Raw genomic sequence first — 22378 nt, 5'->3', positions numbered from 1 at the left:
CCATGGCTCCAAACAATGAAGACATCATCCACATAACGTTTCCAAACTTTAGGTGTTAAAATAAAGGAAGAGATAGCCTTGGTTTCAAAATCTTCTAAGTAAATATTTGCAAGAACAGGAGATAAAGGATTACCCATAGCCAATCCATGATGTTGTTTGTATATATTATCTTGAAATTTGAAGTAACCGGAGCTGATGCAATGTGTAAGCAAGGCTAACATTTTTTTGGATAACTTGTCCTTGAGTAATGTTAGGACTTCATCTGTTGGGACATTAGTGAACAAAGAAGTTATGTCCAAGCTAGCCATGATGTCATTTTCATCAACTGTAATATCCTTGATGTATGTAACAAATTCTGTAGTGTTCTTGATAAAGGAAGGTGATTTCCCTGAAAAACTTTTGAGGTATTTGGCAAGGTATTTTGAAAGATTGTATGTAGGAGAATCGATACCTTCTACAATTGGGCGTAATGGGGTGTTTTCTTTATGGATTTTAGGAACACCATATATGCGAGGAATTAATGGATGGAGAGAGCGTAGAGATAAACGGACGTTTCGGGATAATTCAGTTGTTGTTTTTAATAAGTTGTTTGTACGATTTTGAAGTTCACGAGTTGGATGTTCGGTTGGGGAAAGCAATGGTGAACCACCCTGTAAAAATCTCACCATGGGCAATGCCTACAAAGTCACCTACGGTCACCAGTAATTACGCTTGCCTTGTTGGCTGAGTTGTTAATGTTCCCAATCTCCAAATAGCATCGTGGGGGATTCCCACCTTACCATGTTGATGTAGGATAGGAATTGATGTTCTTGATTGTCTTTAGATCAATGTCCCACTCCTGGAGGTCTGAAGTGACTTGAATAGTTCCATGTTTGGTTTTTCAAGGAGGGTTTTTGGATTGTGTAAAAAATTAAAAAAATTAAATTAAAAATGATAAAACATCCTTAGCCCATCCACGGTACTATTGAACAACAGTTTTAAAGCCTTTTGTGGGAGAGAGTTAAATTTAAAAAAATTACAAATTATATTTGATAATGATAAAGAGTTCTATTAGATCTTTGCATGACAGTGTATACAAAATCTCAGGCAATGAAAAAAATAAAAAAGAAAAGAAACCAAGTTGTTTCTTTATTCTGAGAGATTAGTAGAAACCCAGTTTAACATCAGAATGAGCAAAAAACCAAAGTTATGTAAGGCATTACTATAACAGCAGCTCTAAAATGCTTCTAATGAACAGAATAACTTTGACAAAAAAAAAAAAAAAAAAAAAAAAAAAAGATACCATAATTGTATGTTATGTTCAACACATGCTGGATGAAATCTCAAAGATATTAAACTGTGAAATATAAAAGTAGCCTAAAATATAAAAGCAACCCCATGTATCTGGGGGTGCTTTTTTTATTAAAAAATAATAAAGACGATACATAATAAAGAATATATTAAAAAATAAAAACAAAAAATAATAAAGGCAGACAATAAAAGTGCATATTTTATTGTCTGCCAAACCAGGAAACATCTATTACTCTTCTAGTATCTGCTGTGTGGGAGAAATAGGCTGTTCTGTAGAAATTTGCTTGAACATGTTACAATTATAAAAAAAGAGAGAGGGGGGGCAGGAGGAGAAAACTTCATGATCATCATGTGTTACAAACTGAAATGGCTTACATTGGCTACCACATTTATGCCTGCAGATTGGAGTTTTCTAAAATGCTACGTGCCTTCACCTACTTCAATAGGAAACAAGAAAACCAATAGACAGAAACCTTTCTACTAAAGAAAATTTTGTAGTTACAGGACAAAGTGAAAAAGTTATCAATAGTTATATATTTTTGAAGTTAAAATACAGTAGTCCCCCTTCCCCCCGCGGATTTGCTTTGCTCGGTTTCAGTTACCTGCGACCGACCCCATCTGAAAATATTAAATGGAAAATTCCAGAAATAAACAATTCATAAGTTTTAAGTTGTGTGCTGTTATTCCAAATAGTTCTCAGTTATCAGATTGACAGTTGTGGTATTGCAGTGCTTGTGTTCAAGTAACTCTTATTTTTCTTAATAATGGCCGCAAAGCACAAGAGTAATGATGCTGGAAATTCGGATATGCCAAATTGTAGCAAAAAAGTGCTTCCTTTAAGTGAAAAAGTGAAATTTCTTGACTGCATAAGGAAAGGAAAAAAATTATATTCTTAGGTTGCTAAGATTCCATTCACATAACTTTTATTACAGTATATTGTTATAATTGTTTTATTTTATTATCATTTATTGTTGATAATCTCTTACTGTGCCTAATTTATAAATTGAACTTGATCACAGGTATATATGTATAGGAAAAACATGGTATATAGAGTGTTCGGTACTATCTGCAGTTTCAGGTATACACTATCCACCGAGGGTCTTCGAACGTATCCTCCCCCAAGATAAGGGTGGACTACTGTAATTACAACCTATTGTTACCAGCAGCAAGTTTAGACCAATGGCAGTCAATATATTAAACATGAAATATTGTAGATTTAAAATGAACAGATATAGACTGCAGGGTTGTTAAAGGGTAAAAGTCAGATAATTGGGAAGTGATCTCCATATCACTTTTATGGAATGCAGAGAACTGCCTGAGACATTTCATGTGAAGTCCAGTCTTCACCTCCACATGGTGTGCCCTGTTATTTACTGGGTACTGAATGAACAAGGAGAAGCTAGCAATGGAACTCAGCCATCCAAATTGTACTCTCTATTGGCTTTAACTAGAAACAAATGTGAATGGTATAGTATGATGAGATTTTGTTCCGTTTAGGACATCTACTAGTTAATACCACACTGGGTAACTGGGGGGGGGGGGGGGAGAACAGTGAAAAGTCAGCTACTGTAATAAACTACAACTCAATATATAGAAGATATTAACCATCTATGAGGAGTATTAATGAGAAGGAAATTGAACTTGCAGAACAGCTGTAATAGTACTACACAGATATAATTGGTGGTACTGAGAGGATTAAAACAAATCCTACAAAATAATAAATGTAGGATGTTATTCAGCAGTAGTGATCAAGGAATGGAAGGCGTAGCAGTAACATTTAACACCCATGAAGATTTTTGGCTTTCTTTGAACTTCTCAATTGGAAGCCAGTTTTAGGTAGAGTTATGTTGGCAAGCTTCAAGAGGGGGGAAATAAACACTGAAACATATTTGTGCCAATACCCACAGAAGGTTCTTCTAAGGAAAAAGTGGATGCATTTTTTGATTCATTAAAGCAGGCAGCTGACATGAAGAAAATGGAAAAGTGGTTCAGTCCTTATAGGCAAACGGTAGACTCGACTGAGGCCATGAAGTATTTGGATAAGAAACAGAAATATCAATTGATCATAACTATTTAAGAAAATTGAAAATTTGACAACAGCTAGCACGGTTCCATTGCTTACCTATTAGTTAATGCAATGGTTTTTCTGTTACTGTTTATATCTGTTAGTTTTGATGTTCTGATAACATCTGCTGTGTATCTTGTACCCCTGATGACATAAGTCCAATGTCTTACAAAAATTTTTGAGTTATATTGTTAATTTTAATAAACTAGTTTTATGATTTGTATACTGGAAATTAAAGATTTGCTAAACCACAGAAATGTTCATGTTCAAGTTAGTAACATGTACAGGAGTCATCATCATCATCAAATTCCTGCCATGTACCCACAAGGGGTGTACAGGATATGATAGTACTACATGAAAAAATTATATCATTACTAACTTCCTATCTACAATTTTCCTCCAAATAAGTCTGTTACTTGTTAAGACTCCAACATTATCAGATCTTATATTTCTATCGTCTAAGGCACTTTGTACCGTATAAATCCACCTATATCTTGGTCTTCCTCTAGGTCGTTTTCCTGCCAACCTGGCAGAGAACACTTGTTTTGCTAATCTTTCCTCGCCCATTCTGTTTAGGTGACCATACCACCTGAGATTAGCTCTGCTAACGCATTCCTGGATGCAGACAATGTCAAGTTCTTTCCTAATATCCTCGTTTTTAATATGATATTGCCATTGATGCCATCTGTTCATGCCTATAATCTTTCTCAGGACTCTCATATCCGTGGTCTCTAGTCTTTGGTCAAGTGTTTTACTTCTGACCTAGCTCTCAGATCCATAAGTTAAAACTGGTTTGAACATTGTCTTGTATAAAGCTAATTTAGTGTTTCGACTAATTTCTCTCTTATTCCATATGAATTTATTCAGTTGACTTCCCACTATACCAGCTTTGCTGATTCTGTTGTCTATTTCTATATTTAATTTACCATCTTCAGTAAAAATCGTGCATAAGTAGCTGAAATGTTTTACTTGTTCCACAGGTTCTCCATTCACAACACAGTTGACATTTTCAATGATTCTGCCTATTTTCATTGTCTTTGTCTTTTTATTGCTGACCTTCATACCATATCTATTACAACAGCTATTTAATTTAGTCAGAGAATCTTGCAGACTTGTAGCGGATTTATTTAGAAGTATAACATCATCCGCATAAGGCAAAGAGCTGACATTAACATCTCCAATTTTGATATCATGTTTAATACCACTTTCCTTCATAATGTGATCCATATAGATAATGAATAACAGAGGGGATAATGTACATCCTTGTCTCACACCAGATTTAACATTAAACCATCTTCCTGTACTTCTTCAGTTCTAACTGCTGACTTACAACTCAAATAAAGACTAAGTATTGCTTGATATAATGCCCCATTGACACCATACAACTGCAGCCTATTGAATAGCTTCTCTCTTGGCACCTTATCATATGCCTTTTCCAAATCGACAAAACTTAAATACAGATCTTTGTTATATTCCTATGCTTTCTCGACTATTTGTCGTAAAGTGAAGATCTGATCCTGACAGCCTCTGTTTGGCCTGAATCCAGCTTGTTCTTTACCAAGCTTTTCTTCCACAATTCTTCTCAACCGTTTCTCAAGTATACTTGCATAGATTTTGCCAGGAACACTCAGTAGGGAAATACCTCTGTAATTCTCACATTCAGTTTTATTTCTCTTTTTATATATGGGTACTATGAGAGCTCTACTCCAATCATCGGGAATTCGTCCCTCTGTCCAGGCTTTCTGAACTATGCAGTGCAGCCACTGTAAGACTCTTATACCACCATATTTCAGCATTTCTGGTCGAATATCATCTACTCCAGCTGCCTTTCCACATTTCAAGCCTTTGATGGCTTTTTCTACTTCAAGTATGGATATGTATTCCTGACTGCATGCCTTGTCAGTGTTTTTTACCACTGTGCTGTCATCACTGCTTGTTTCATTTAGCAGTTTTTCGAAGTAATTACTCCATACTTCAAGGATATCTTTTTCTCCCGTTTTCATGTCACCTTTATCATCTCTAACTCCTTTTACAGGACTCTTTCCTCCATTCGTAAGCTTCAACAACCTCCAGAATATTTTGCCACCTTCTTGATATTTATTTTCTATATTCTTGCCAAAGTCCTCCCATGACTTTTGTTTAGCTAGTTTTACACAGTGTTTAGCATTCTTGCATTTGTCTCTATATTCTCTAAGAGCACAAGCTGACTTATTTGACAGGAACTTTTGATATGCTTTCTTCTTTTCCTTCACTGCCTCTTTAACTTTCCTTGATTGTCATTGCCTGAATATAACATTTTGTATTTATTGCTCAGAAAGATCTCACCAGTTTTTGTCTTTTTTGTTTCAGTCACCCCTATTATGTCGATCTGGTACTTATCTAATTCCTCAGCTAGCTCCATTTCTTTGCCATTCAGGCTTCTTATGTTGATGGTACCAATCTTTAAATCTGGTGATGTTGCGTTGGGGTTTGTTTTCAGATTTGTTCCAGTAGCTGACTTTTCGCTGTTTGCCCTGGTTCCCTGGCGAAAACAACGGGGGCCTTGTTTAACCGGGCGACGCCCCAGCCGGCATGAAATTTTGTCATGTTGTACCATCATTTTTTATTTTGGTTTAACCAATAAGAATACAATTTGGTCGGCTAAATCCCAAATTGCCAGCCCATCCTCGTTCGTTCAGTATCCAAGTAGATACCCAACAGGGTGCTCCATGAGAAGGTGAGGATTGGACATTAGGTCAGAAGCCCTGGTCGGTTCTCCGCATTCCTTTAAAGGCTATGTGGAGGTCTCCTCTCAGTTATACAGCTTTGACCCTTAAGCACCCCCGTACGGGAGTCATTATTTAACAATTTCCTAAAGCATCTTTCGATAATAGTAAAATCGCTAACAATTACCAGTGCTGTCATAGCACTTTAATACCTGTCTGGCTGTGAGATGAAGGAATGTTTTACTCAAAACAGACTAAGTAGGGAAATGATATATTATATCTTCAAGTAGAGACACATCATTCACATGCAATACTTTCCTTCCTTGAATTTTTACTTAAAATAATACCATATTTTTTCAAATATACACGAGGGCGAGTTATATCTCACAACCTTGATTTTACTTTATGAAAAAAGAAATAAAAAAGATTTGCATATATCTTGCACACGAAAAGTTTTGTAAAAAGTTTAAAATTTTTTTTTGTGTGCAGCCATGATGAAATGCATATGACTGTTGAAGTCATATGCATTTCATCATGGCTGCACTATCTCTACTAGCCTACTATTACTGTCTGTTTTCACTTCTCATTGGTTGTTTGTGAAGGATTATTCATATGTATCTAAAGTCTTGTAAATTACTTGTATTTTTTGCTTGAAATATGGAGAAATGTTCAGTGCTGGTTTTAAACTCAAAGATCATATGATTCCGAAATGATAAAAGCACAAGCAATAATGAAACTGTTCGTTTTAAGTTAATTACAAAAGAATAATTACTAAAAAAAAATTCATGATTTGAGCCTGCCATGCACAGGTAGTTCTAATAAAAATTTTCTTCATGAGCTCTTTCATTTCTAATCTCTAAACTCCATTTTTTCTCTCCTTCACTTGATTGTTTTTCTTTCACCCATAAGGACAGTTCTGCTCTCTTCATGTGATTACTGACAAATGATATATTGCATAACATATTTTATCTAAAATAAAATTAATTCAACTCACTAACCCAACTATCTGTAAAATTTTTATTTTCAGAAATATAATCATGTTTCTTTGTCATCTACTTATTATACTTAAACATTGACCTAGATACATGAAACCACTTGTCGTTGCAAAATTAAACTCCTTCATGTTTTAGCATTTATCTTCAGGAAAATTTACACTAAAAGAATATTTTATTACAAATTTCCCATAGTATTCAACTCTCTACTTATTTTCATTTTAGTATTAATCTACCACAATTATTCTTGCAAATATGTGTGCAATATTTTTATATCACTTACAAAGCAGTTTTCCTTATTAAACTAGTCCTTGAGTTTATATTGTTATTGTTTTCTCCTTTTTGTTGTAATTTCACTTTCATAAAAAATATGGTTTGAAATAGTAATGGTAATATGGTATTTTGCTCTGATTCAACCATTTTCATTGTAAAATTAAGTAAAACAAAATTCTTTCCTCAGCACATGCTAAAATGGCTGTTGTTTCATTTATTGTGATAATGAATAATATCGCTATATAAGAATGCAGTTTTGAAAAATAAACACTTTTTTAAATTTATTTTTATATGAACAGAATTCTGTGTTCTGTGTGATGATAATGCTTTTTTTATTGTTATGAATAAAATATAGCTTTTAGTGTGTGTGGGGAGGGAACTACAAGGGCTATTATGTTATAAGTAAATAATGAAGGATAAACTTCTGAATTTTAGAAGACTTTGACATAATATTTTGACACTTTTGTGATCCATTGGCTGAAATTATCTGTTGTTAAAATTTTAGAGAACATACAAAATCATAAATTCTAATTCAACAATAACCAGGTTTGGTAACTGGTAGCTAATTACACTCTTCATCTGATACCGCATGCACAGCATGTACTTTTGTTATGCAATGCCTGTAGATGGTTCCTGTTAGTATAGGAAAGGGATTTATTTTTAAGTTGCATAAATGAATTAAGGACTTCTAAATATAATGGAAAATAAAGTCATCATTTCTTTTTATGGTACATTAGGATTGAATCACTTTATAAGATTCTTTAAATGTACTAAAGACGTGCTTGTCTTCTAGGTAAGCCATTGATGCAGATGACCAGTCAGTTGTGTCTTTCATAGAAGTTGTGCTCACTGAGATAGCTGTTTTTTTTTTCCTTTTTTATATTTCACATCTAAGATATTCTTTCTTTCTTTCTTACTGACTTTCTACTTACGAGGGTGGTCTGAAAAGTTCTCAACCTCGACCATAAATGGCAACACTATCGGCAAGATGTTTTTTTTTTTCTTCTAAGTTTGTACATCTGTTAAAATTCATTTGAAGTTTCATAAAAGTCTACGGGCACTCTTCTCCTTCGTTTTCGACAATTAAGAAATAGGCTGCTGAGTTTAAATGTGGCCGTACCAGCCTTGAAATGATCCATGTGAAGTACATCCAAAAAAAGTGTGACACCACCAGAAATCATTGATCAAGTGCACGATATGGTAATGGATGACTGGCAAGTCAAAGTGCGTGAAATTGCTGAGACTATAGGCATTTCAAAAGAATGTGTAGGATATATTTTGCATGAAGAATTGTAAATGAAAAAGCTTTGTGCAAGATGGGTACCACACTTGTTCACAGCAGATCAAAAAAGCACTCGCATGAAAATCTCTGAACACTGCTTGGAGCGTTTTAACAAGAATAAATCTGATTTTGTGCATTGATTTATTACTATGGATGAGACTTGGATTCACTATTACACGACAGAATCCAAACAGCAATCAAAACAGTGGACTGAAGCTGGTTGTTCAGAACCAAAGAAGACAAAGTCGGTTCCGTCAGCAGGAAAGGTCATGTCATCAGTGTTTTGGGACACTAAAAGCATTTTGTGTATTAATTATCTTGAAAAGGGTAAAACAATAACCGGGGAATATTATTCCAATCCTTTAATCAGGCTAGACGAAGAAATTTTTGAGAAAGGACCCAGTTTGCACAAGAAAAAAATTATCTTTTATCAGGGCAATGCACATGCCCACAAAAGTGTTTTGGCTATGGAAAAATTGAGGAATCTGCACTATGAATCAGTGGAATATCCACCCTATTCCCCAGGGAATAGGGTGGATATTCCTATGTTGAAAAATAAAAATAATTTTGAAATTATAAATTTGTTTTTTCATTGTTAGGCCGAGAACTTTACAGACCACCCTCATACAAAACTTCTTCTCATCTGACCAATGTAAACCTTGCTACACAAACATGGAATCTTAACATACTCCAGGTACTTGTCAAATGAAACACTTTTTTCTTTTTTAAGGTAAAGTGAATGTAGGAAGGAAGTTCTGTAGGAAAGTTAATGTTTTCCCATTGACTTTTCGTTTAATAATAATGCTATCTGTTCATTTTATATCGATACATGTTCGCTGGTGAGAATTAGATTTTTATTAAAGTAACAAAAAAACAGGTTTTGTCATTAGACTTGCATCATGGGGGGGGGGGGGAATCCAAGACTTGTATTAAAAATCCTAGAAAGAGGAATTACATGTGACAGATTTTTTTCACCAACTTCAACAATAATGTACAAGTGTTTGAACAAAGCTGGTTGTTGTTGTTGCTGTTACATTCTGAGGCATGAAGTGTGTCACAATCCATATCTGTGGTTTTAGTTTTGATGAATGCAGGCCAAACTTAGTGTAGGATTAAACCTAGTTTTTGTTCAACTGTGGTGAAAATGTAGCATTTCTGAGGCTTCTTAAATTTTCACATAAAACATTTATGATCAATATGTGGCATTTCTTGTTTTTTTGCCAAAACGCTTGGTGACTGTATTTTTTCTGTAAAAGACTAATCTGATCTATGCTACCTTTTCTTTTTTCATATCTTTTATGTGATTTTAAATTTTTCAAGAAATTATAACATATACTAAAATATTAATTAAAAAAATTTAATGAATACAACTTTAATCTTACAATATTTTGGCAATGTTACATTTCCATCTTCTGGGAACATAAAACTATGATATGTGCACCCAGTCACTAATAACGAGCAAATGATGCTAAAGACAATTGGAGTTGGTCCTAGAGTCCTAAAGGTGCCTCTCTAGCAGGCTAAATTGGTTGTCTTGGCTGTTGGGCTGATGTTCTTAGGATACAAGATTCCCAAATTTGAGACAGTCTCATGCATCCAAATTTGTTGAGATTTAAGTTTTTTTAGAGCTGAGGCTGATTCCAGGAAGAATCTTTCATATTTATATTTGCAACGGTGTAGTAAAGTGGCTTTCTTCTAGCGTATTCTGTGGTGGGTATCTAGTGCATGAGTCCGCAAGTCCTGAGTGGCTGTATTGGGGAAACATAGATGTAGTCTTTGTGTTCCGATATCCTGATATTAGCTGTCCTGCCTGTTTGCCCATAGTAGGACAGTTTACAGCTGCAAGGGACCTGGTATACTCCAGGTAGGTCTAGGGGAAGTGGGTGGTCTTTGGTGGAGTGGATAAAGGATGCTAATTTCTTATGTGGTTTGTAATAGGTAGTCAAGTCATATTTTTTTAGGATTTTTGTGAGCTTTTCAGACATGCCCTGAATATATGGAATGGTGATGGATTTAGTGTAATCTCTGTTAAGAAGGGGTGGGGGGGGGGATTGTGGTTAACTGGTTTTAATATTTTCAGGATTTGGGGGGAGGGGGGATTGTAGCCATTGGCTAAGAAGGTGTTAAGGATATGGTGAAGTTCAGTAGTTAAGGGCATTGTTGCCTGAACAGATTAATTAGTCCTGTTGTTGTTGTTGTGTCGCTTATTTATGCAAATCACCATAATACTGTGTCTATCAAACATACTATACAATCGCTCTATGTATTAGCCTCGATTTTTGGTTATATCTCCTTTTTAGACATACACGAATTTATATTTTTTATTGACTGCACCAGTCTATGCCCTATAATAATTTAATACACTATTCAGGGAGACATTTCCAATAATCCAATACATATTTATTCCTTCACTCTTTTAGACAGTCGTGGCCAAATCCCTCTACTAAACTTTATCCTCCCGCAACAAGTTTGTAAATTTTAGAATGGTGGGTTGACGCTCTTAGTCAGGCAAAACTCAGTTTGAAGTAAACAATACATGTTTATTTACAACGTTAAGTACAATACACAATTATATAAAATCACTTACTAAAGGTTAAAATCATACATGAGGTTAAGATAGGAAACTCGATTCTCACAAGTACTGCCTGATGCAGGCTAAAGTTCTGTATTTAGCGCTTTGCCAAATATTAACTTCAGCCTGCATCAGGCTAAAGTTAATTATTCTTCAGTTAATTATTCTAAATTATTCTAAAGTTAATTATTAAACTTCATTAATACAATTCATTCATCTGAAATCATCCCTTTTTAATTTTGGGGACACTAAGTTAAATTAACCTCAATATATGGTCCTTAGTTTATCTCTTTACAATGCTATTAAAACCATTTAAGTAATCTGGACATTTGGCTATAGCCTACTGCATTAGTCACTTAAGAGTTCATATGTTAGAATTGTCCTGACATCTCGTATCTATAGTTTTCATACATATAGGCTCCAAAATTTTAGTACCAAAAGTTTACATTACCATTCACTGTCATGGAATGGGTCTACTGGTTAATACTGCTTTAGTAGTTCCCGAGGTTTGATTCCTTGCCTTGATCACGTGCGGCGTCAGATTCCTGCTATGTGGGCTATTATCTATCCACTCTATGGCTACCTTTGTCATCTGAGAATTTTAGGGGAACATCCATGACATAGCACCCGCTTGCAATGAAAGTATTAGCTGCGTCGCTCCGGAGCTCTGTCTGTAGCTTCATGGACTGCCTGATTCAAATTTCCAGCTGCCACTCGTCCTCGCCTACTGCACGGCCTGGAACCACTACCTCGATCGGACCTCCCCATGACCACGAATCCCGGGAAATAAGCCTTCCCTCTCCCCCTGTAATCACATATATTTTTCACTGCATTACGCCTGAAACCCCTGTGCGCCGCTATGCTATTCTCGATCTCCGATGATGTCAGCATTTTTTTTTATGGTAGGATTCACGGAACTGCTATTATGCACATCTCTTTCCTTGTATTACGCAGCCTCGAGCACTTACGCCAGCACATATCAAACCTTTGGACCCACTCTTACAATTTGTTCAGTGGAATATTCAAGTTAACCTTAGCTGAATGGTATAATACAAAATTTTGATCTTCAATTCACTTAAATAAAATTTGATAATACATTACATCACTACACTGTTATACTTCTTTACCATTTTATAATCTGATATATTCTTAGTGTTATATTTCATTACCTTATATAATTTAACACATTTAATACATCCTAATTTGGTTTTGACGAAATGCAAGTATTTTCTTTTAAATATTTAGTTTGCTGTGTTATGCTTGTTGAAATCTGAATGATTTGCTGATACTATGAGATACAAGACCATTCAGAGTTCAACACTGTTATATAGGGTTTTTATAATCCCATATTGTTGTGAGAGGTGGGGGGGAGAATTGCTGGTGAATGTATCTCCCTGTATGGGTCAGTTTTCTGTAAACAGAGAAAGCCAGTGTTCCATCAGTGTCTAGAAAAAGGATACTATTGTTGTTTTTCCTTTTCCAAGGTGAACTGGATTCTGGGGTGTTGATTGTTTAAGTGTGTTAGGAAGTTGTGGAGTGTGTCTAAGCCATGTGGCCAAATAGCAAACACATCATCCATGTAGCTAGACAGTGGGTTTTTGTGGGGTTGAGTTTAAGGTTTTTCTTCAAAAATCTCCATAAAGAAGTTTGCCAGGAATGGAGAGAGTGGAGAACCCATGGCTGTCCCCTCTGTCTGTTTGTAGAATTTTCCTTGCCAAAAGAAATGTATTACAAAAGTATCTTCAATATAAGGCAACCAGGTTTTTTGTGATAATTTTCAATAGCATTATTTTTGAAATTCTCCATAGATTTTGCTGAAATGTGAGATATTGTCCAGTGTCCCTAGACACGGTGGATCGATCTTCTTCAAAAACTTTTCAACTGGACACAATCTGATTATTCGAACACTCCATGGGAAGCACTTTCTTCACATATGAGTATAAATAATTTTTTTCCTTTTCAAGAAAATATGTTAAAATAAAACATGAAAAATTTTACAAAACAGAATTTTTTTTTCTTTTGGGTACTTGCCCAAATTAGTAATCAAACGCAGCAATGCAAATAAAGAGATGCAATCTACTGTATCTTTAAAAAAATAAATAAAAATGCATGTTAAAAAAATGTTAAATCGCAATACAAAATATTATTTCACCTCTTTCAGTTTGTTCAGTGTTATGAAGTGAAAACCCATAAATTTTTATAAAGTCTGGTTTTGTTTGTAACAGATTCACTAGCATCATAACCCAGGTAAATGACCAATTCTTAAAATTAGTAAATCAGTAGAGGGTTCACTTTTAGTAATTAAAATTGTTCAGATGTTACAAAATTTTCAAACATACATCTCTGTGTACTTCTGAGCACATTGTAGTGCTAGCTTAACCAAATGTCTTGCTATCTGGCATAATATGAAGTGAAAAATTAATGATTTGTTATTTCTCTTTAAGTAATTAAAACAAAACACAAAACAAAAAAATCTTACTCACAAATTTGTTGTGCTTAGACAAATATAAATAAGTTTACATTCTTTATAGTTTGGCGAATGGATAAGGAAAAAGTGCTTCTCTACAGTGCACGCCAAAAGCTGAAGCATTTGGCATGCACTGTAGAGAAGAGCTTGAATGAAAACTAAGTGATAGTATTGTATTAACAAGCAAAAAAAAAAAAAAAAAAAAAAAAAAAAAACAATGCTACGGAGAGTTGTTGGTGTGCTTGATGTATGAAAGACTAAATTGCGTATTTTTCTTGTGCACAGAATAAAGATAATAGCAATGCCACTTGGTTTATTTAAAAAAAAACTTGGTATTGGTGGTGGTGGTGGGGGGGTAAAAGAATTCCTAATTTTGGTCAAAATGAATTATTCAAAATGGGAAAAGCATTGAATGTGGGAGTAGTTGTTGGAAAAATGTAAGAGAGAGAGAGAAGTTTTTGTTTCCTGAAAACGTACGGTAGTTTGATCACTTTATAAATCATATCATTCAGGTAGAGACCATGCCATGATTGATGGGACAGTAATTGAGATTAAAATAGAGGTGAATGAACTCAAAGTATTCATCATCATCAAATTCCTGACATTTACCCTCAAGGGGTGTACAGGATATGATAGTACTACATGAATAATTTACATCATTACTAATTTCCTATCTACAATTTTCCTCCAAATCAATCTGTTACCTGTCAAGGCTCCAACATTGTCAGATCTTATATTTCTATCTTCTAAGGCACTTTGTACTGTATCAATCCACCTATGTCTTGGTCTTCCTGTGGGTCTTTTTCTTGCCAAACTGGCAGAGAACACTTGTTTGGCTAATCTTTCTTCTCCCATTCTGTTTTAAGTGACCATACCACCTGAGAATAGCTCTGCTAACACACTTCCTGGATGCTAACAACGTCAAGTTCTTTCCTAATATCCTCATTTTTAATATGATATTACCATTGATGCCATCTGTTCATGCCCCTAATCTTTCTCAGAACTCTCATATCTGTGGTCTTTAGCCCGGTGTTTTACTTCTGACCCAGCTCTCAGATCCATAAGTTAAAATTGGTTTGAACACTGTCTTGTGTATAGCTGATATAGCTGATTTAATGTTTTGACTGATTTCTCTCTTATTCCATATAAATTTCTTTGTTGACTTTATCAGTTGACTTCCTACCATACCAGCATTATTGATTCTGTTGTCTATTTCCATATTTAATTTACAATCTTCCTAAAATCGTTCCTAAGTTGCTGAAATGTTTTACTTGTTGTATAGGTTCTCCATTCACAATGCAGTTGATATTTTCAGTTCTTCTGCCTATTTTCATTGTTTTTTGTCTTGTTATTGCTGAAACCTTCATACCATATCTATTACAACAGTTATTCAATTTAGTCAGAGAATCTTGCAGACTTGTAGCAGATTTATTTAGAAGTATAACATCGTCTGCATAAAGCAAAGGGCCGATGTTAACATCTCCAATTTTGATATCAGGTTTAATACCACTTTCTTTCATAATGTGATCCATATGGATAATGAATAACAGAGGGGATAATGTACATTCTTGTATTACACCAGATTTAACATTAAACCACCTTCTTCTACTTCCTTCAATTCTAACTGCTGACTTACAACTCAAATAAAGACGAAGTATTGCTTGATATAATGCCCCACCGACACCATACAACTATAGTGTTTTGAATAGTGTTTCTACTGGCACCTTGTCATATGCTTTTTCCAGAGCTACAAAACGTAAATACAGATCTTTGTTATAATCCCATGATTTCTCAACTATTTGTCGCAAAGTGAAAATCTGATCCTGACCGCCTCTATTTGGCCTGAACAGCTTGTTCTTCACCAAGCTTCTCTTCCACAATTCTTCTCAACTGTTTCTCAAGTATACTGACATAAATCTTATCAGGAACACTCAGTAAAGAAATACCTCTGTAATTCTCACATTCAGTTTTATTTCCCTTTTTATATGCGGATGCAATGAGTAGCTCTACTCCATTCACCGGGAATTCATCCCCCTGTCCTTGCCCTCTGAACTATGCAGTGCAGCCACTGTAAGACCTTTATGCCTCCATACTTGAGCATTTCTGGTCGAATATCATCTACTCCAGCTGCCTTTCCATATTTCAGACATTTGATAGCTTTTTCTACTTCACGTATTGGATGTGTATTCCTAATTGCATGCCTGGTCAGTGTTTTTTTATCACTGCTACATTTCTAGTTTCATTTAGCAATTTTTCGAAGTAATTACTCCATACTTCAAGGATATCTTTCTCTCCAGTTTATGTATCAACTTTATCATCTCTAATTCCTTTTGCAGCACTCTTTCCTCCATTTCTGAGCTTCTTCAACAACCTCTAGAATATTTTGCCACCTTCTTGATATTTATGTTCTCGTCAAAGTCTTCCCATGACGTTTGTTTAGCTAGTTTTACACAGTGTTTAGCTTTCTTACATTTGTCTCTGTATTCTTTAAGAGCACAATCTGACTTATTAGCAGGAACATTTAATATGCTTCCTTCTTTTCCTTCACTGCCTCTTTAACTTCCTGTGTCCACCATGGAGTTCGGATATTTCTATCCTTGCAGACAACTTCATCACATGCCTCTCTGGCTGAATCAATCAGGGTTTTCTTTAAGGCTTGCCACTGCGTCTCCAAGGTTTGGTTGCTGATCTCAAACTCTTTTATTTTTTCTTGAATAATCTTTGTGTATTTTAGTCTACAGTTCACATCTGTGAGCTGCTCAACCTTTATTCGCTTTAAAAAAACTTTCTTACATGTTCTTCTTTTCAATATGAAATTCAATTTTATCCTGCTCAAGACTAAATAGTGATCACTTCCAATTTCAAATCCTCTGTACACTCTGGTGTCCTGCACAAGGGAGAAAACATCACTATCAACAATAACATAGTCACTGAGACTTTTCTTATTCCTTGCCCCTTCTCTCCATGTGAATTTGTGCACATTTTTATGTTGGAACATGGTGTTAATGATAACTAGTCCTGAGCAGAAATCCAGCAAGTATTTGTTAGATTTTTGCACTTTATTGTAGAAAGTGATAGCTGATTTGGTTAGTGGCTTCACTATGTCAAATGCTTCTGCAAAGTCCTATGATATTTGATGTCCTTCTCAAAGATACTACATGGAACCCTCTTTACTTGGGATAGAGATGCCCATGAAGCTGGTGAAATGAGAAAAAAAATGGTCTTTGAATGACAGCCATTAGGGAGTGATATGCTATCCAACTAAATCAAAAAGTGGGTAGATGACTGACGATTGGAGAGCCATACTGCTACATATTTTCCCTGCAGTAACTTATTGGAGTGTGTGTGTGGGGGGGGGTCGGGATGTTGAAATTACATGTTGAACTTGAATAAAGCTAGAAATTATATAAGATGACAATGATAATTGCTTTCCATCATAAATTCATTAGCTGAGCAGAAAGCCTGCAAAGTGACATTCTGAAGACTTATGTTTTGCTGAATTTATAGCTTTGCATAATAGAGCAGGGTGAAAATAATAGAAAACAAAATTTTATAATATTTCTCACATATTTCTTTGACCAATATACAAAACATTTGGACTTTAAAGTTAAATTCTTGGTACTTGATGATAGCACCAGCCAACATTGGTCCCATTCCCACCTCACTTTTTTATATATCTCTTCCTGAGCAGCAGCAGCAGCAGTGTGTAAAAGTTATTCAGATCCAGATGAGAAAAGTATAGCCTATGTATTGCTTAGATGGAACTGTACTGTAAGAAATAGATTAAGCTCAAAATTTATGGTAATGTGGAGTGCAGAGGACACACCACAAAAGCACACAAAATATCTCACTTGGATGTAAAGAAACAGTGAAAGCAGCAATAAAGAAAACAATCACACATGCATTACACAGATTTGGTCATCTGGGTTTCTTGCAGATATGTGGAAGTGGCGGAAATGATTCAGAGCAGAATGACCATTATTAGCACTGCTTTATGAAGTCTTCACTATGAGAATAGATTGAAAGCTTGTGGATTAAAATGTTTAGCTAATAGCTGGATGTCAGTAACGCTGTGGGACTGGATGGTATTTCACCACAAGTTTTGAGAGAATGTGCTAAAGAACTGACAGTTCCTTTGACCTGGCTGTTCATTGAAAGCCCGACTACGGGAAAGATGCCCAGGGAATGGATGGAAGGTAAGATAGTGCCATTGCATAAGGGCAGAAGCAGACTGGAAGTGTCTAATTATAGGCCAGTTTGTGTGTCATCAGTAATTAAGATCTTGGAGAAATTAGTGAGTGACTGTATACAGCATTGGGCAGATGAGGGTAATGTTATCTGTGAGAGTCAACATGGATTTGTGAAGGGGTGCTCTTGTTTTAGTAATATGCTAGCCTTTTATAATAAAGTTACAGGAGCAGTAGATGAGGAAAAGGCATATACTGCCATTTTGTTGATATAGCGAAGGCATTTGACAGGGTGCCACATGATAAGCTGATATTTAAGTTGCTGCACATGGGTTTGGATGTCAGGTTGGTCAACTGGATTCAGGATTGGCTGTCCGACAGGTATTAGAGAGTTGTGTATGGTGGGTCAGTTTCAAGGAGGCAGAAGGTTACATGTGGGGTCCCACAGGGCTCAGTACTGGAACCTATATTGTTTAACCTGTATATCAGTGACATTTGCAGTGGATTCAGGGGATATTCAGTTGTTTGCGGATGATGTGAAGCTGGGAAGGGTTATTAGTAATAGTGCAGATGTGGTAGCCCTGCAAGAGGATTTGAATAAGCTAGACAGATGGGCCAATGAATGGGGGTGTCAGTTTAATGCAGCAAAATGTAAGGTCTTGAGGTTTGGGACACATCGATGGGACATTGCATACTCTATGGGAGGATTTATACTGGAGGAAGTAGGGAAGACAAGAGATCTGGGAGTGATGATTGATAGAAAACTGAAAATCAGAGAGCATATTGCAAAGGTCGTGAAGGTAACACAGAGGATTGCTGCAATACTGAGGTAGCTCTGGAAATGCTTTCATATGTTTGTTTTTGCAAAGAAACACTGTAAATTAAGAATGGCATTAATATTTAAAGTTAATTTCATGAACAATTATACTCGGATTCTTTTTAAAATGATGATAATATTTTCTTTATTATATAGCAGGTCTTACTGAAGTAATCATATATAGTTCTCCTGATGACAAAAAGAAAAATAGGGGATTCTGTTTCCTTGAATATGAGTCTCACAAAGCAGCTTCTTTAGCAAAAAGAAGACTAAGTACTGGCAGAATAAAGGTTTGGGGCTGTGATATTATTGTGGACTGGGCAGATCCTCAAGAAGAACCTGATGCAGAAACTATGTCAAAAGTAAGTTTTCTGGAAAAAAAAAATTTTTTTTTTTTTAAATTTTATTATTGTTATCTTAGAGCTGAGAGTTACGGACTCATCGAGAGAGGCCAAATATTGTCCACATCAGCTGTGTCATATCTTCTCTTAAAATACTCATTCACACTAGATGCACTCACCACTACAACAGGCAAACTGTATCACTCACTCACTGCTCTGTGAGAGAAGATCTCTTTCACTCACCTGTTTCTTAATTGTGCACAAACTTGTTTCTTGTTGCATTGATTGGAAATTCCTTAACATTTTCATAGAGAACTAAAGAAATAGATTGTTATAGTGCAGTGATCCGCTTATTTTTTCCACAAGATCTACTTCAATACCTATTGATCCACAATGAACTTCATTTAAAGATTATTCTTTATTTTATTTTTTTTTTACTTAAAAAATTTTAATTGTTTACCTACGCATCATCCTAAAGAAGAACTAAAATGATCAGAGGGACTGAGAAGTTTAAGAAACCAAATAGCCATTCAAATAAACACTTTTTCACAAATTTTTGGACTTTAGGGTAAGTCAGAGTTCATTAATAATATAGGTGACAACCGTGTTTATGTAATAGTATTGTTGTTAATAATAAAATAGAATAAAAAGAAACATGATTTTGAACTTATTGGAGTCTCTAAATTTACGCTACTTGTTCAACACTTCAGTAAGTCTCCAATCACATTAGATGGATAGATGAGTTGAATACATCAAGTGAAGTCATTCAAAGAAAATTATTTCTAAGAATAGATGTATTTTTGGCAATGTTATTAGAATGCAAGTGACATCTTGATAACTGCTGTCTTAAGAAGAATACATGAATATACCATCCTTGGCTGTTGACTGAAACTTTTGCACAATCAACATTATGGACACCACTGTTATAGTGGAAGATCTATGCTGGAATTACTTTTCAGTATCTGTTGACATAAAACGATACTTAAATTCATTATTCTTTTGTAGCCAAGTAGTTAAAATCTAGAAGTATGAAAATTAAAGTGTTGTCTTGGTATTGCACTGCTTAAGTGATAATATGAGTTCTGCTTACACATTCTTTAATTCTAATTATAGCAAATTCTTTCCTAATGTCTTCATATTTAATATAATGCTACCATCTGTTCTCTTCCATAATTTTTCTCAAAACACATTATCTATGCTCTGTTGTCTACTATGATCAACTGTTTTATTTTTAATCCACTTCTCAGACCCATGAGTTGAAATTGGTTTAAACACTGACATGAATACTGCTAGTTTAGTATTTTGGCTAACACTAATCTCTTATTCCATATTTAAATTGTAGTTTTCACTAAGAATTATGCCTATATAGTCTAAATATTTACTTGTTCTATAGATTCTCCATTGAGAATGCAATTAATGCTTCCTGTATTCCTGCTTACTTTCATACTTCTTGTTGTAATATTGTTGATTTGCATGCTACATTTGTTACAGAAGTATTCCAGATAAAGAATCTTAAGAATTTACATTGTGTTTTTATCATTTGCAGAACATTTAAAACATCTTCATAAAGTAAAGAGCTGAGTTGAACATGTCCATTTTTATATCTGGTTTGATGCTGCTTCTTTCCTAATACTATTCATATTGATCATGAATAAGACTGGAAATAGAGAACACTCTTGTCATACCTAATTTAACATCAGACTATCTTTCTGTATTGCCTTGAGTTCTACAGCTGAAATAAATACTGTGTGATGTGCTGTATAATGTCCCATTTAGCTGTAGTATTTTGAACAGGTTTTCTCTTGCACCTTGTCATGTGCCTTTTCCAGATCTGTCTATGCACTTGAACACAGATCCTTATTATATATCTATGATTTCCCAACTATTGAATATTCTCATGATAGCTGGATAAAGTGGAAATCTGATCTTGATCAACATGTTCAATATAATTTTCTATTCATATAGGCAGTAAGAGAAATTTTCTTTCTGATGGTTGAATTCCTGTTGAATATTTTCTGTTGCTGCTTTGTTTAACAATCTTTGAAAGTAATTATTCCAGACCTCACAAAGTTCAATCCCATGTCTGAGCTAAAAGAATATGTGAGATAGGGGAGTTACTTAAGGATGCCTGAAGGATAAAAATTCATTAGGAACACAGTATAGTCTATTGGTGCTATGATGAAGTTAAGACATGCCTAGCAAGTCAGCAGGGGATGAATTTAAGCCTTTAAAAAAAAAATATAAATAAAAAATAATCAGATGCTGGATGAATATAAATTGTAAATATCCATACTGGACAGAAAATTGAAAATAGGAAATTTGAACATATTGACACTTCCAGGTAAAGATGATGAGTTGGTCGTTGTTATGGCACATATGAAACAGACTTTAAAATGTGATGCAATGGAAAACCAATGTCACTTCTCCAGTTATATGAACCGCAAGTATTATTCAAAATCATCTAAGTTTTTTTTTTTTTTTTTTTTTCTAAGAATAGGGAAAAAAAAAGTTCAAAGAAGGGATGGAAATCAAAGATTTTTTAGATTTTTGTATCAGAAGTTGTCTCATAATTAGAAATTAAAAATCACCAAGTCACAGAATCACAAGGTTAGTTGGGATGGTGATTAAAACTCAGTAATATTATTTCATCCTAGAGTGGAGCAAAAGTCATGGGCATTATTTGTTTGTTACTTTAGATTAGGGGTTCTCAACCTGGTGTGATTGTGGGCATATTCAAGATTGGGAAGAGAGTGGCAGACACCAATATTTTTTACTTAGAAAATTTATACTTGCTTATCATATCAAATGATAACAATTAGCAAATTAATTAACTGGGAAAGTAGGATAAATACATGTAACATTTATTATACAACTAAATTAAACCATCATCTTTACTATGGATAAAAGAATAATCTTTTTCCCAGTCACTGTCGAATTTATAGGTTCATTGTTTTTTATTTGGGTTACTCATTTTGGGGCAAAATTTTTAAACTCGAGAAAACAATGTATGGTCAAAGTGTGCCGACAACAATGTGTCACCACAATGAAGTGGTGACACATCCCTCAAACACATGGTTGCCAGTAGAATAAATACATAAAGCATATGCACAAAATTGGTACTGGTAACATTTGCACTCACAGACAGAGGAATTACAAAATGTTTGTAATATAACATAAATGTTAACATTTTTTATGATTTCAATAAATATTATTACTAGGAGAAGACATATTTTCCAATTCTAATTTTTTTCCTTATTTAATAATTGATAGCAGGTGCATGCATATAGCTCTGGGCTCATTAGTGCCTGCATGCATAGGGTTGAGAACTGCTGCTTTAGATGGATGGCATAGACTTATTATTTTTCTGTGTTATCTTTCTATCCCTTT

The 22378-nt window shown here is 34.7% G+C and overlaps 1 protein-coding gene across 9 annotated transcripts in view; it reads left to right on the top strand.

Moving 5' to 3' along the window:
* LOC150094194 (heterogeneous nuclear ribonucleoprotein R-like) overlaps positions 1–22378 on the top strand; it is a 398929-nt gene that overhangs the window by 213008 nt on the left and 163543 nt on the right. For 8 of the 9 annotated variants that reach the window (XM_090412071.1, XM_090412068.1, XM_090412076.1 and 5 more), the window contains one exon: positions 18807–19012. In XM_090412071.1, the coding sequence (XP_090268197.1) occupies positions 18807–19012 (206 nt within the window). The remainder of the gene's footprint in view (positions 1–18806; positions 19013–22378) is intronic. The other variant, XM_090412070.1, reaches the window with a different exon arrangement.

This window comes from Typopeltis vanoorti, chromosome 22, assembly GCF_054136105.1.
Source record: "Typopeltis vanoorti isolate ZY-2024b chromosome 22, IOZ_Tvanoo_1.0, whole genome shotgun sequence".
Lineage (NCBI taxonomy): Eukaryota > Metazoa > Arthropoda > Arachnida > Uropygi > Thelyphonidae > Typopeltis > Typopeltis vanoorti.
This window is presented reverse-complemented; position numbering and strand designations above follow the sequence as displayed.